General features: G+C 41.9%; 1 protein-coding gene across 4 annotated transcripts in view; it reads right to left on the bottom strand.

Moving 5' to 3' along the window:
* Nucleotides 1-16,260, bottom strand: part of CLCN3 (chloride voltage-gated channel 3) — an 84,266-nt gene that overhangs the window by 48,292 nt on the left and 19,714 nt on the right. Inside the window, exon 1 of one of the 4 annotated variants that reach the window (XM_029202621.1) lies at nucleotides 448-629. The exons of the other annotated variants lie outside the window; for them this stretch is intronic. Coding sequence (XP_029058454.1) covers nucleotides 448-526 — 79 coding nt within the window. The 5' untranslated portion in view covers nucleotides 527-629. Of the gene's footprint in view, nucleotides 1-447; nucleotides 630-16,260 lie in introns of those variants that run through there. 4 annotated transcript variants of the gene reach the window in all.

The following is a 16,260-nucleotide window of genomic DNA, read 5'->3' as shown; positions in this document are numbered from 1 at the left end:
TACGAACTGCTGACTCTTATTTTTTCTGATGTGTAAAAATGATCCCATATGTTTTTATCATATAAATTTTTACCAGATACCTGTGGAAGACAATGTAGTTAATCAGCTGAATGCATGCTAAATAAAAATATTCGTATAAAAGTGTTCCTCTCTACTGCCATTTGAAAGTGTTCTAAAAGGCAGGTAAGAGCTTCTCCTAGGAATTGACGTTAGGGTGCAGGGGTTCCACGGTAACCGGCAGCAGCTGAAATCCAATGGCACCGGGACACGCACCGGATTTCGCGGTGTAAAGTAAGGTGGAGAAGCGCCACTGCCCGCGCCACCCAGCAGGACCGGGGCGCGCTGTGACGGCGGCCGCGATGCGCACGCAGGGAACAGCCGGACCGGGACCCTCCAAAACCCTCGAACCCTCGGCCCGGGAGCAGCCCCGCCGCCCGCCCGCATTACCTCGCCTGTGCAGCTCCCGCAGGGGGATGCAGTCTCCTCCCCCGTCGTAGGGCAGGTAGGGGTCGGAGGCGGCGTCCATGGCGGAGGTCCGCAAGAAACAGCGGAGGGAAAGCTCGCGAGCTCACCACCCGCGCGCGCCCCGCAGCCCCGCCGCAGCAGGCTGGGCAGCCGCCATGCCCGACCGGTCGGCGCGCGCAGCCCCGCGGGCTGACGTCACCAAGGTGCCACGGTTGCCAGAGCGACGGGCTCGCCTCCCCATCAAGCAGGCCCTGCTACGTGTGACGGTGACTAAGCCCGGGGGTGACAGACCAAACAGCTTCCACAGCAAGGGGGCAACCACAGGACGGCGACAGAAACCGTACTTCTCGGTTTCCAACAGAGAGCTGTGAACGGAAATTCTGCGTGTCCAAAACGCATGAACCTTTTCACTCCTAATGGAGATACATGCGAGCGACACTAATAAGGCCTTGTGATTTTACAGTAAAAATATACTAATTTGTAGGTGGTAACGTCACGTGAATCATAAAGACCTAGAAGATACCAAAGGCTTCAGGAAACTTAGGTTTTAAAGCCTATTCCTAATTATCTAAAATGTACTAATGCGGACTTCTACTGTGGATTCAAAATTTCAGTAACTGGATCGGTACTAATCCCCTTCAGCAGCCTCTTATTTCCTTCCTTCAAGGAACTGGCTAGTAAGACATTCCAGGTTTGAGGAGAAAGAAACGTTAACATCCTAAGTAAATAACTTGGCTAGTTGTGAAACTGCAAAAAGAGATGTATGTACTGGGTGGGAGATTTCCTCTCTCCTGACTTCTTTTCCTACCTCACAAAGATTTTTGTTGTGCTAAAAAATAAATAAAATAAAAAGGCTTTTAGTGAAATATGTCTCAAAGTGCACTCTGTCTCTTTGCTAGACATTTTATGAAATTCAGAAATAAAGGAACTCTTTGTTTCAAACTGTCATTCCAACCAAAAGAAAAAAAAAGCTGATGCTCATTTAAGCTGAGTTCAAACTTTTACAGCTGCCTCTCAGGTGATTACAATAGGAGATTCTCCTTCTGAAATAGCTATGGCGGGACGATGCCACTAATCAAAACTGTGCTATTCATTAGAAGCAGTTCCACAGGACTCAGAGGCTTTGTAAAATTTGTTTTCCTAAGTACTGAATGAGCCAACCCTAAGGTCTACTCCAATTCAATGATTTTATATGAGAATTGGGGGCAAGAGAAGGCAAGAGAGGACTCAGATGGCAGTAAAGAGAGAAATTCTATTCGTCTAGTACATCTTAGTTATTTGGGAACTTTTTAAAACTTAGATTAAATAAAGTTTTTATATTTCAAAAAGTTTGAACCTCAGAAAGACATACTTTCTTATAAAATCCCACCTGGGATTTGGGAGAAAAGGTTCTGGGAAAGGAATATAGACTAGTTACTGCCATAGGACTATTCCATCTAATTCTGATTCTGGCTATTAACATTTATGAAATGACCATGGGTGGCTTTCTCCTTCCATTTTCTGTATTTTTCCAATTTTCTTGGAAATGATTTTTTTCCTTTTTCTGCATGGAGAAAGGCGTCAGAGCCCAGCAACTCCACCCTCCCCCCCGGCCCTGGCACGACCCTGTCCAGTCCGAGCCCCCAACCACCCGAAATGATTTTTTGTTGTTGTTGTTGTTGGTACGCGGGCCTCTCACTGCTGAGGCCTCTCCCGCTGCGGAGCACAGGCTCCGGACGCGCAGGCTCAGCGGCCATGGCTCACGGGCCCAGCCGCTCCGCGGCATGTGGTATCTTCCCGGACCGGGCCACTAACCCGTGTCCCCTGCATCGGCAGGCGGACTCCCAACCACTGCGCCACCAGGGAAGCCCCGAAATGATTTTTTTAAACAAGGAAAGCGAACTTTTAAACAAAGAACTAACTTTGCTAAATTAAGTATAAATTTGGTCCTTTTTGGTACTTTGGTGTATTAAGTTCTACTAGCATAAGACTTTTAAAAAATATATGCTATATGGCATTTATAAATAATTTAATTTTTATACTACTTACATCCTACCATGCCTTTTTTTTTTTTTTTTTGGCGGTACGTGGGCCTCTCACTGTTGTGGCCTCTCCCGTTGCGGAGCACAGGCTCCGGACGCGCAGGCTCAGCGGCCATGGCTCACGGGCCCAGCTGATCCGCAGCATGTGCAATCTTCCCGGACCGGGGCACGAACCCGTGTCCCCTGCATCGGCAGGCGGACTCTCAACCACTGCGCCACCACGCAAGCCCTCTACCGTGCCTTTTTATAAAATGAAAAGCTATCTACAAGTTTTCTGGGTAATTTGTAGGCACTCTCTTAACCTGTTTTTCCTGATTTACAACTTGGTCATACAGGAAAAATGAAAATGATAGCTAGCTAACACTAACTAGAAGGGGAAGAATACCTCCCCTATAAAATACATTGACAGTGTTGCATAGATAAAAGTTTTGTAGCATAAGTAAAAAGTTTTGAATATTTTTAAAGAACAAAACATTTGTATATGTATGCATGTATATATAATATGTCATGTACCTGTATAGAGTTAAGTTTCAAATGAGATATACCAAACTTAACAATTATCACTGAGGAAGGAATGAAGTGGAAGTGGGGAGGATGATGGTACATTCAGTTTTCACTTTATATAAAGTTCTACATTGTTTAAAAATTTTAAACAATTACTTAATTTTGAAATAAATGATTACTTTTGTAATGATAAATCTGAAAATTAAAAAAACTGCAGAAACGAACACATTTCTCATGCTTATGGGGTCCATGGCTGCCACTTTCTCCTAAAGTAAAAGAATTATTATTCAGGCTAAGGTGCTTTCCAGTTACACTTTAGAAAGGGAAGAGGTAAACTGGAAGGTGTGGCCGAAGAGGACTTCGACACAGATTAGGCATTATCAGACTAAGAAGCTGAATTACAGTTAAAGAGAGCAGAAGACACATTCAAGAACTCCTAGGCACGGCTGTGGTGCAGGGCAGGGGAATGCTCATGTCACCTACAAATTGGCACTTGCCATCTACCTCTACAAGGATCAAATCCTGACCGGCTGCAGCTGCTGACCTTCCGCACCCCCTGAGAGGAGTTCAGGGTGGAGAGCAGGAAGGAGGCAGGCACTCTGGGCTCTGGGGAAAACAGGCAGAACAGGTCTTCAGATAGATATTTTTAGGAAAAGATTTTATGAGCCCAATTCTTGCATCTCCTCGTATCTAGAAAAGCACTAAAATCTTTCTTGGTGACGTCTGCTCCTCGTGACTAGCAGAAACCTTCTGCAAAAAATACGTGCTTGACTGCATGTACTCCCCGTTCGCCACAATCACATATATACTGACCTTGACCCCAGCCTCTTCGGAGCACTTTCTCAGAGCTCTCTGAAATGCTGTCTCCCGGGCTATAGTCCTCATTTTGCCCCAAATAAAATTAACTCACAACTCTCACACTGCGGTTTTTTGTTTTTTTTTTAGTCCACACGCGGGACAGAACCTCTGCATAAAAAAGGACTTAGAATTTCAAAAGGGGGAGGTACTTCTACTTCCAAATACACCCTCCATTCTAACCTCAAACTGATGTGGGATTCTGGAGGTGTGACAATCAGGGAGGCACAGGGCATGATTATAACCATGCACTATAACTACACATACATAACTATATGTAACATTCAACCTTCAAGCCCCTCTGAACCCACATGATCCAAGAAATCTACAACATCAGAAGTGCTTAAAAAATAAAAAACAAAAATGTTTTTTATCTTTAGATCTAACTACCAATTTACAGGAAATACAGGAAACAGAGAAACATGTTAAATGACAGCTCAGGAACACAATCAGGAAAACTCAAAATGGGAAACAAATGACCTGATTTGTTCGTTTCTTCAACAAATACACAGTAAGAAAAAAAAAAGGGAAGGGGAGCCCTATAGAATTTTTTTTAAGGATTTAAAAGATATATCAACCAGTTTCAATGTACAATTTTTTATGAAACAATTGGGGAAATGTGAAATAGACAAGATCATTGATTACAAGGAATTATTTATTTTTTAGATGTAATAGCCTTTAAAAGAATTATTATCTTTTAGACATACATAATGCTATATATATAGAAAAACGGCAACCCAGAGCTGAAGAGTAGTTAAAACAGACCCCAATGCAGAACTTGGCTCAATGTTCTTTGGGTTAGGATTTGCATGCTCCCTTTTTTTTTTTTTTTTTTTAATTCCTTTAAAAAAAGACTTGCAGGGCTTCCCTGGTGGCGTAGTGGTTGAGAGTCCGCCTGCCGATGCAGGGGACACAGGTTCATGCCCGGGTCTGGGAAGATCCCACATGCTGCGGAGCGGCTGGGCCCGTGAGCCATGGCCACTGAGCCTGCGCGTCCAGAGCCTGTGCTCCGCAACTGGAGAAGCCACAACAGTGAGAGGCCCGCGTACCGCAGGAAAAAAAAAAAAAAACAGTAACACAATACTGTAAATCAACTATACTTCAATTTAAAAACAAAACAAAACCCCAACAGGAGTTTCTGTGACAAACTCAGCTAAAATTTACATGGAAATGAAAAGGCCCAGGAATAATTAAGACATTCTTAAAGATAAGGTGAGAGGACTTGCTTTACCAGACACTGTTTATAAAGTTAGAGTGATTAAAACAGAGTGCTTTTGACATAAAGCTAGAAAAATAACCAACAGTACAGAATAGGGGGTCTAGAAATAGACCCTCCTTTACATATGACCCTTGATATATATCAGAGGTGGCTCTATAAAAGAGTGGGTAAGAAAATGGTTTTTTTAGTAAGTAGCATTGGTACCACGGGCTACCTCCATGAAAAAAAAAAATTAAATACACCCTTATCCATACACACCCACAAAAATCACTCAGATGGTTATAGACTTGAATATGAGAGGCAAATAAAGCTCTTACAAAATAATAGGGAAAAATATCTTCATGACCTCAGGGTAGGGAAATTTTTCTAATGACAAAAAGCATTAGCCGTAACACAAAAGATTATGACACAGGACCACATTACAATTAAGAACATCTGTTCACAGTCTGTCCATTAGGAGAATGTTACAGACTGAATGTTTGTATCCCACCAAAATTTATTTATTTATTTATTTTTTGCGGTACGCGGGCCTCTCACTGCTGTGGCCTCTCCCGTCGCGGAGCACAGGCTCCGGACGCGCAGGCTCAGCGGCCATGGCTCACGGGCCCAGCTGCTCCGCGGCATGTGGGATCTTCCCTGACCGGGGCACGAACCCGTGTCCCCTCCATCGGCAGGTGGACTCTCAACCACTGCACCACCAGGGAAGCCCCCACCAAAATTTATATATTGAAAACTAAAAATTTTATATATTGAATCCCCAATGTAGTGGTATTTGGAGGTGACTGGATCATGAGGGCGGAGCCCTCGTGAATAGGGTTAGTGCCCTTATAACAGAAACCCCAAAGAGCTCCCTAGAGGACACAGAAAAAGATGGCAGACTATGAACCAGAAGCAGCTCCTTCTCACCAGACATGGAGTCAGCCAGTCTCAATCTTAGACTCCCGGCCTCTAGAACTGTGAGAAATCAATGTCTGTTGTTGAAGCTACCCAGTCTGTGGTATTTTTGTTATAGCAGCCCAAACAGACCAAGACAGTGAGTGAAATACCACCCACAGAATAAAAGATATTTACAACACATTTAACAAAAAGCTTGTTTATAGGAAATAAATAACTTTTACATACCTCTAAGACAGATATGGCAATAGAAAAATCAACAAATGACTTGAATAGGTACTTCAAAAAGTTTTTCAAACGGCTCATCAGCATGACAAGATGCTGAATCTCTTTGGCTACCAAGGAAATGCAAATTAAAACCACAATCAGAATCCATAACCTAGCCAGCAGATGGACAAACTTAAAAGTCGGACATCATCAAGTGGTCGGTGAATGTGGAGCCAGGGAAGCCCTCATACATGCTTACCTGAGTGTAAAGTAGAACACCACCATGGAGAACATAGCCTACAACCCAACAAGTTCACACCCAGACCAATTAAATTTGTGCACATACCCACTAGGATACATGGATAGTATTCAAAATAGCACTGTCTGTACCCACCAAAAGCTGTTAAGAACTCAAAGATCCATCAGTAGTAAAATGAGTAGGTATACTGTGGTGTATTTATAAAAAAGAATGATATAGTCTAGAGCAACATCATAAACGCTACTACTTGCAGCAAAGAAGATTCTTCAAAATCATGCTGCATAAAAGCAAGAAACAGGGCTTCCCTGGTGGTGCAGTGGTTAAGAATGTGCCTGCCAATGCAGGGGACACGGGTTCGAGCCCTGGTCCAGGAAGATCCCACATGCTGCAGAGCAACTAAGCCCAAGCACCACAACTACTGAGCCTGCGTTCTAGAGCCTACGAGCCACAACTACTGAGCCCATGTGCCGCAACTACTGAAGTCCACATGCCTAGAGCCCGTGCTCCGCAACAAGAGAAGCCACCGCAATGAGAAGCCCGCACACCGCAACGAAGAGTAGTCCCCACTCGCCGCAACTAGAGAAAGCCTGAGCGCAGCAACAAAGACCCAACACAGCCAAAAATAAATAAATAAATTTTTTTTAAAAAGCAAGGAAAAAAAATTTACCGTATGATTCCATTTATTTAACCTTCAAAAACAGGGCAAAGCTAAATTATAATCCCATTGATGCATACTTAGATGCTCAAACCATAAAGTAAAGTTAAAAAAAGTGACTAGACAAAGAGAAAACAGTATTTATCTCTAGGGAAAGGGAAGGGGTTGTGATCAGCAAGCCTCTGGAGTACAGTAATCCTTTATTTTCTTAACCTGAGTGGGTTGCAAAGGTGCTTGCCTTATAATAATTCATTAAGCTGCAGAAGTATGCTTTACGCATTTTTCTGATGTGTGTTATACCTCACAATTCAAAAGTCTGAAAAGTTAGAAATTTATCCTAAATATCTCTAATTCTGCTAACATTTAGTGTGGATTTATTATTCTTTTTTTCTTCCCTATCCTAAACCCCTCTAGTCAAATCTTATTTACAGTGTCAATCAGTTACAGATAACAGGTTCATAAGTATCTACACTGACTTTCACTTGTTCTAAGCACAGATTCTTCCAAAGAACTTCCTCTAAATGACAGTGTTTTAGAACTGTTTAAACAGGTCCACAGACTCCCTACGATTTTATGTATTTACTTCAGCTGATGATTTTATAGGCTTAGTTCATAACTCCTGAAGCCTTTTTCAACTGAAATTTTTAACTGGAACCACAACACAAAACGGGATTTAACTGACTATTTTCTCAATTCTCCCAAGAATAGTTCATAAGTAACGCTCTACGTGCACAGGAACAAAGTCAATTCATTACATCATGACATTAGGGTAAGAGGGGTAGAGTACATGTACCAAACAATTATTCACTGACTGAGTAATTTTAGTTAACTTTCTATGGACTTCTTTTTGTGGAGCAAGACAACCATTACAGGTGACATTTGAGGTACAAATCCTCAGGCTCTATATATGAAAATCAAAACTAAGCTCACTTCTTTCCAATGACCTTCCTGAGGATATCCAACCAGTATTTGATCGGCTTTCCATTGGTATTTTAGGCTAATTTCACCAAGGCACCACTTTACAATACCAAGTTCTTTTTCCTAGTTCATTAGTAACATCTTGAATTACAGCACTTCATAAACTTAGTATGGGTTCGTTCTCCCTAAATGTGTGACCTAACCCTTATCCAAGCACACAAATTTGCGAAGTCCCCTACTCCACACACATTAAGTAGGAAATACAGGTGCAGAAAATGTTTACAAGGTAGTTGTCAACAGAATGTGAAGGGTGTCATATGTATTAAGAACATTGCTCCGAATAAGTATTAGATGAACCCTAGAATTATTTGCTCATTTCTAAAAATAATTCTGAGTAGACTGTTTGAAAGAGTTTTGACCTTCTGCTGACAGATAACCATTAAATGGTAGTGGCAGTGTTTTATTAATTTGATTTTAAGAATTTCTAAAAAACCCTTTACTGAGGATTCACAATGTAACCATTTCATGTTTTTTAAAGGGTTGAATTTATGTTGCCAAATTCAACTTTAGAGCCAAATGTCTCACTCATTAGAACCATGCCACCAATGTCATAGGTAGATGCCCGATGAAACTAAAATCAACTTGTCACCTACTGATGACATCATGAACAAACGTAACCTCTGAAAACCTGTAGCAAAGTCAGATTATCCTAACTCAGAATACATTTCTTGGATTTCTGAGCTATACCACAACTTTACCCTATCAGCAATTTGGTTTTGCTTACAAATCTCCATGCAAGGAACTGAGTTCACTAAAAGATTACTCTTGGCTTACTTTATTAATGTTTTCTACCTGCAGCTGACATCAAAGAACTTCATTATTCTTATTCACAGGAAGCGACCAGCTCCAACTGTCTAGCAGCATTTAGTCTTTAGCAACAATCCTACCATCCATTTGCAAACCACTGTATTCACTACACATAAACAGATATTAATAAATGCCTTCCTCCCAGTAACTTTTGCTAGGAATTTAGAATACATTCATGTATTCAAATATTATGCAACCATTAAAAATTATTAAGGTAAGCTTTTGTACATAAGGCAATGCTTTTAATATTAACTGAAAAAGGTCCCGCCTCATACATGGCATTACCAGCTTCATGCGCTAGGAATACAGAACACTTAACTCTCCTTTCACCCCCAAAACCACATCCAAACAATCAGCACGTCTGCCTGATTTCACCTCAGAAGCTATACTGAATCCGTCTGCTCTGCATCTGTCACTCTGCCCGTCAGAGAACCATCACCTCCCTTTGACCTACCACACTTACCTCCCTGCTCTCACTACCTTCCAACCCACCTGCTCACAAGGCAGCCGAATAATCTTCTAAAATTACTAACATATTACTCCCCCATCACTCTTTAGGAAAAAGTGCCCAAACCTTAAAATGCAGGATTTCAACCTCGCTTAACTACCTCTTCAGCCTCAGCCCCTCCCGCCTCTAGCTCCTAACTCCTTCCTCCCTGAGGGTCCCCCACCTGTACCTGAACTCCCAGGGCCCCCACTCCACCCTCCCTCACCTGCCCGACCCCTCATTTTTCAGTTCTCGCCTCCAATGGTGCATCTTAGATTCCCCCCCACATGTCCCCACGCCCGTACTGCTTCTTTACAGCATTTCCCACAACACCACTGTAACTGGTTCTTGTGGGATTATCATTTATTTTAATGGCGCTCGCTCTCTCTCAGTAGAGCACAGACTCCATGAGAGAGACTCACGTCATTCTTGTTTGCTGCTCTATCCCGAGCTCCTGGCATGGTGCCTGGCCCATAAAGGAGGCTAAGACTTATTTGCTGAATGGATTATACATAGAATTAAGTCTAGAAAAAAGATACGAAAACAATCAGCTATCCATGGGTAGGAGGGTTACAAGTGATCTCAATTTACTACCTTTTCTCATTCACATCTTCTGCAATAAGCACATTTGCTTTTATTATTTACAAGTTAATTCTTCCCTACCCATATTTTACAATAAACGTTACTTTGGACTAATTTTAGATTTATAAAAAAAAGTTGCAAAGATTGTACAAAGAGGTCCCGAATCCCTCTCACTCAGTTTCCCAGGCTGTTAACATCTTATGTGTCCAGGGCACATTTTGCTCAGCTAAGAAACTGACATTGGTACATTACCACTAAGTCAAGCCCAGACATTCTCTGGTTCACCAGCTTCTCTGTTACTGTCCTGTCTCTATTCCAGGGTCCCATCCAGGGCACCACATTGCATTTAGTCAATGCATCTCCCTCCACTCCTCTGGTCTTGACAGTTTCTCAGTCTTTCCTTGTTTTTCATGACCCTGTCCTGCAAAACATGCCCTCAGTCTAGCTTTGTCTATTGTTTCTCTTGTGCTTAGACTGGGGTTATGGGTCTTTGGAAAGAATATCACAAAGGCAAGTGCCCTTCTCGTCATGTACTGGAGGTATGTGACATCCATATGGCCTCAGTGCTGGTGGGAACATCCAGTACTCGGTTATCATTTTCCCCTCCTCCATTCTTTGGAAGTAAGTCACTAAGTCTAGCCCACCCTCAAAGGAGGAGGTAGGAGTTAAGCTCCTCCTCCATGAGGGTGGAATAGCTACATAAATTATTTGTAATTCTACATGGGAGACTTGTCTTTTCCCCCCCATTTATTTATTTGTATGTATATGTACTCATTTGTATTTATCTTACACTTTGGTTATAATCCAATTCTACCTTATTGGTTTTTGCTCAAATGGTTCCAGGTTTGGTCACTAGGTACTCTCTCAGGTTGGTTCCAGGGTTCCTTTGACACGCCTTCATCTTTCTGTTTTTGAGCACTTCCTTCCTCTGGTACTACACATACCCTGGGCTCATCTTGTATTTTCCCTGCCCCAGGTCTAGAATTAGCATTTCTCCAAGGCAAGCCTAGTCATCACTAAGGCCTGAAGTTAACCATATAAGATTATTGTGAACCCAGGATAATCTATGTGAATGTCATGATGTAATCTGTTTAATGGCTACACTAAGTATAAATTGCCACAAAGGACTCTCAGGTATAACAGCAACATTTGCACCATTTCTTTTACTATATTCTTCTATTTTGTTTTCAAAACTAATCTGAGTTGGGTGGGTAGAATAGATTTGATATTTTGTCTTCATTTTTCAGATAAGAAAAATGAGAAACAGAAGTGATGACAGTGACGACCGTCAGGGAGCTGGATGTAACACGGACAGTATATTCCATCCTGTGCCTTTTCCCTCCTGGATGACGATGACACTGCCACTTTGGGCCCCTGTGCAATACAGCTGTAACAACATGGGTGAATGACAGTTCCTACCACTCCACTGAATATCCTACTGGTTTCATAGATGTCCAGTTAAACCAAAACTTTTCTCAATACACCAATATTCGTTCAATAAATAAAAAGGAAAAAAGACTCCTAAACACTATAAAATAAGACTAGCTAATATGTTAAACAGATGAATATTTTATAAAGTAGCAAACTTTTAACAAGCTTCTACTGGATGTATGCTAATATATTAAACACTGTAAGAAGGGAGGATGAAATAAACAACATCCGTGGCTGTCCACGGTTCACTAATATCCCAGCCCCACAAGATTCAGAAATAAGGAAAATAAGATTGCTCATCAAGAGTTCAGATACGTCATCAGTACATAATGGATCGGCTCTAAACAGAACAATGCAGACAGAAAAATTAATGGCTTACAGGCCAACACAAATTAGTAGGATAATTAGACAGAAAGATAGTGGGCTTAGTCTAGGAGGAAGGCAAGCTACAACCAAAACAAATAAGAAAAGTCAGGAAAGCAAACATACGACAGAAGCAACACAGTTCACAACACAGGAGAGGCCCCTAAGCCGAACCTGAGAAGTCAGGGAAGGCCTTCTAGGGGCGTGAGGTGTAACCTGAGAAGCAAAGCACAGTACTAGCTGGTATTACAGGCAGAGGAAACATGTTCAAAGACCTGGAGATATGCCGGCCAGGCACAAGCCCCAACCTGACATTTACAACACCCAGCACAAGAGAACCAAAGAAGGCCCACTTGCCACATGGCTAAATTTTAAGTTATAAAGCAAGTTAAACTATTCATGAAATACGTTCTATCTTCCTACATTGACAAATACACCTTATAGTGAGTTGGAAGTTTTGGCTCAGTTTTATAAATCTGAAGACAAATTGGTGACAATTTGGAAAACACTGCAAAGCATTTAAAAAAAAAAATCCATCACCCAGGGGAAAAAATAATTATTTTGGTGTATCTCCCTCCAAATTTGTGCGGGGTATGTGTGTGTATATAGTATTTTAAGAGAACTGGGATCACATTATACAAACAGATTTTACCCTTTTTATATAAGCCCTTCCATTCTTATAGCTTCTAATACAACACAGCAAGTCACCTTATTCAGTCACCCAATGTGCATTTTGCAGCGGGCTTATCTTAAGTCAGAATTCTCACAGTATGGTCACGTGTGCCCCACAGACCCCCCCCCCCGGAGATGCCCAAGATCTTTTGCAGGGGGTCTGTGGGGTTAAAACATTTTCATAATAACACATTTGTGTATGACTGAAATGATACATTTGCACCAGTTTCCTATCGCTACTGTAACAGACTGCCACAAACTGAGTGGTCTGAAACAATACAAACGTGTTCTCTTCCAGCTGCCGAGGTCAGGCGTGTACAATCAAGGTGTCTGCCGGGATGCGCTCCTTCTGGAGGCTCCGGGGGAGACTTCTCCCCTTGCCCTTTTCAGCTTCCTTCTCCGGTTGGGCCGCGGCCCCTTCCTCTTAGTACCCCAGCCTTGGGTCTCGGACTCAGCCTCCTGCCTCCGCCTTGCAAGGAGCTAGCCAGATAATCCAAGAGAAATCGCTCCATCTCAAGACTCCTCACTTACTCAAAACTGCAAAGTCCTTCTACCATGTAAAGTAACCTGATTACAGGCCCCAGGGATCTCGGAGTGGGGATGGGAGGGTTAGTGAGCCTCCACAACAGCATCTGTCTTTTTCACTCTACAGTATTTATGGTACATGAGTAATAGCAGGTACACGGCTGGCACCTAGCACAAAGCCAAGCAGGGGCACCAAGATGGACGAGCAGGCACTGTACTCTGTGCCACCACGTCACCACCAGAGAACAAAGGCCTGTTTCCCTTCCAAATGTCCTTCATAAAACAGTAAAGGTTATTCGCTTTACGAAATAGCAACTCTTGAGTATACACCCTTTTAATGGGAAGAATACACAAAGCCTTTTTTGTGTATACCGTGGAACAATGGTTCCTTCTTGAGGAAAAGCAAAACTTAAAGTTTGGAAAACTTGTATTCACCAGTGTGAGCCTGACAGCTGCCCAGCACTTAAAGACTTCTGATGGGATTGTGGGATTGGTGGCAACAAAATGTGACTTGTTGGTTTTCTGTAATAAAATGTGTGAACATTAGCAAGATCTGCATAAATCTGAATTATGGGCTGAACCATGTCCCACCAAACGCATATGATAAAAGCCCTCGCCGCCAGCACCTCAGAATGTGACCAGACTTGGAGGTAAGGCCTTTAAAAAAGGTAACTGAGGCTCAGTAAGGTCACTGGGGCAAGGCCTAATCCAGGAGGACTAGTACCCTCAAGGAAGAAGCAATTAGGACACAGATATACACAGACCATGTGAGGACACAGGGAGAAGACTGCCATTTACAAGCAAAGGAGAGAGGCCTCAGAAGAAACGAACAACCAAAACCTCCATCTTGGACCTTCAGCCTCCAGAACTGTGAGGAAATTACTGTCGTTTAAGCCACCCAGTCTGTGGTACTTTGCTACCGCAACCCTAGCAAACCGATAAATCAGTGCCTCAATTTCCAAATGACTAATGCATATTATAAAAGCATGCATGGGTAATAGATCCATTCAAAAGCACAAGATAGGCCAATGGATTTTAATGTAACGCAACACAGAAAGTTCATTAGTATGGGTTCACTTACCACACTGCAATTAACCTTTAAGAAATTACCCTCTGCCGAGTTTGGGTGTAGTATCAAAGAAGGAGGTCCACAATGATCTGCAAAGGCTATGAAATTATTTCTTCTTTAACTATGTATTTGTATAAGGCCAAATTTTCTTACATATTTCTCATAGGTTTCAACTGAACAACACATTACACGAAGTTGAATGAGGAAGCAGATCTAAGAATCTAGATGTTTCCTATTAAGCCAGACATTAGAGATAGTTACAAAAACAGGAAACGTTGCTCTTCTCACTCAATTTATTTTTACTTTGGAAAACAGTTATTTTTTCATAAAAAGTGTTATTAATGTTATAACGAGTGGTTATTTTTAAGTGAATTAATAAAGCATTGAAATTTAATTTTTAATATGGTAAATATGGATAGCTATAACCTACATTTAAAAAAAAAAAACAAGCTTGTTAGGGTCCTCAATAATCTTTTAAGAATAGAGGGGCTTCCCTGGTGGCGCAGTGGTTGAGAGTCCGCCTGCCGATGCAGGGGACACGGGTTCGTGCCCCGGTCTGGGAGGATCCCGCTTGCCGCGGAGCGGCTGGTCCCGTGAGCCATGGCCGCTGAGCCTGCGCGTCCGGAGCCTGTGCTCTGCAACGGGAGAGGCCACAGCAGTGAGAGGCCCACGTACCGCAAAAAAAAAAAAAAAAAGAATAGAAAGGGATCTTGAGAACAAAAAGGTCTGAGAACTATTGCCTTAAAAGGTATACTTAAATATTAGTCAAAGCCAGGCATTTTGTGAATACTTTTTTTTTTTTTTAATGCCTGTGGTAGCTACTCCCTTTAAAATCTATCAAAGCTGCAATCATCATGATCTTGTCACATGGGACATAAGTTTTGGACCTTCTGTTAATCATTTACCTATGACTTCCAGTAGGCACAAAATTATTTTCAAAACAAAGACCCCCAACCCTGCCCACTTTTCATTAAGAGGGCTTCTAGTGGCTTCTATTCAGTCTTAGGTTTTGTTAGGCTTTTCAACTTCTTAAGGAAAACGAGCTAAATGTAAGTAAATAGCTCCGTTATAATTCCGAAATATAATTCTAAAAACACTGCTATCTAATATATATCAAACCTTCAGCAAAAAAAAATCACGATAATAATATACCTTGATGACTTCTGAAACTCTTCATACTGTCCACCTATTCCAAGATACTCTAAGATACACATATGGATCCTGCCAGATCATCATAAATAATCAATGCCTGTACCATATAATACAGTACCCTTGTGGAATTAGGTCTTGTGATTCAAGTCAGCAATATTGATGGATGTTATCACAAAAGCCCTGTGAAAATCACTGCTGTTTACTCCAAGCAAAGTCGTGAAAATCAGTCTAGTACATAGATAGGAACCACTTCATAATGTTTCTCAAAAATGGATTATCTTAATATCAGTAATAGGGCTTCTGCTGAGAAACTGATTGGGTTTTTCTCTCATAAACACTGTGAATCACTTAACTAAACAGGTTCCCTCATTTCACTTGCTGCTACAAAGCTTAGAGCCAAATTCCTAGTCTCCCCTCAGAAAGTAAGTAGTATATCGCTAATGTTTTCATTGGCCTCATTCATCTCTACATTTTATGTCATTTCAACCTGTTTTCCTTTTGTTTCAGCCTTCTCAAATACTTATGTTAATTACTGAATTTTGTGTATCTTTATACACTGCTTTACGTCCTTTCTTTCAAATGAAGTAAAGCATTAGTATATTACTCACTGTAAATACATTCGCACTTTTACCTAACAAGATGTAAGATCCTGGTTAATATGAATCCACTTCTAAGAAACAGCTCAGTTTCCTGGGGCTGACACCATGCTTCTGTGTCTAGCAGGACAAAGGACTGGACCCTGGACTGGGAGGTTTGGCCAAATCCTAAGAGGTATCCTGTAGATGGTCAGCCAGCTTCTGGCATGGTCCCTCTGCATCCACTTCGCCAGGCCTTTCCTGCTGAAATTTCTAGTAGAGACAGTTCTGACAAACACACCACCCAGAGGGTATGTGACAAATAAAATCACAACATTTTGAATAAAGCTATATCTAACAGTAGATATGCAAATGAAAATGCTGGAATCTCTTGTAACAGCTCAGAAGGTTAAGTGTTTTTTTTTGTTTGTTTTGTTTTGTTTTTTGCGGTACGCGGGCCTCTCACCGTTGTGGCCTCTCCCGTTGCGGAGCACAGGCTCCGGACGCGCAGGCTCAGCGGCCATGGCTCACGGGCCCAGC

Source organism: Monodon monoceros, unplaced genomic scaffold (assembly GCF_005190385.1).
Source record: "Monodon monoceros isolate NGI ecotype Baffin Bay Population unplaced genomic scaffold, NGI_Narwhal_1 Super_Scaffold_5, whole genome shotgun sequence".
NCBI classification, from domain to species: Eukaryota; Metazoa; Chordata; class Mammalia; order Artiodactyla; family Monodontidae; genus Monodon; species Monodon monoceros.
The sequence above is the reverse complement of the archived record's forward strand: the minus strand, read 5'-3'. Positions and strand labels throughout refer to the sequence as shown.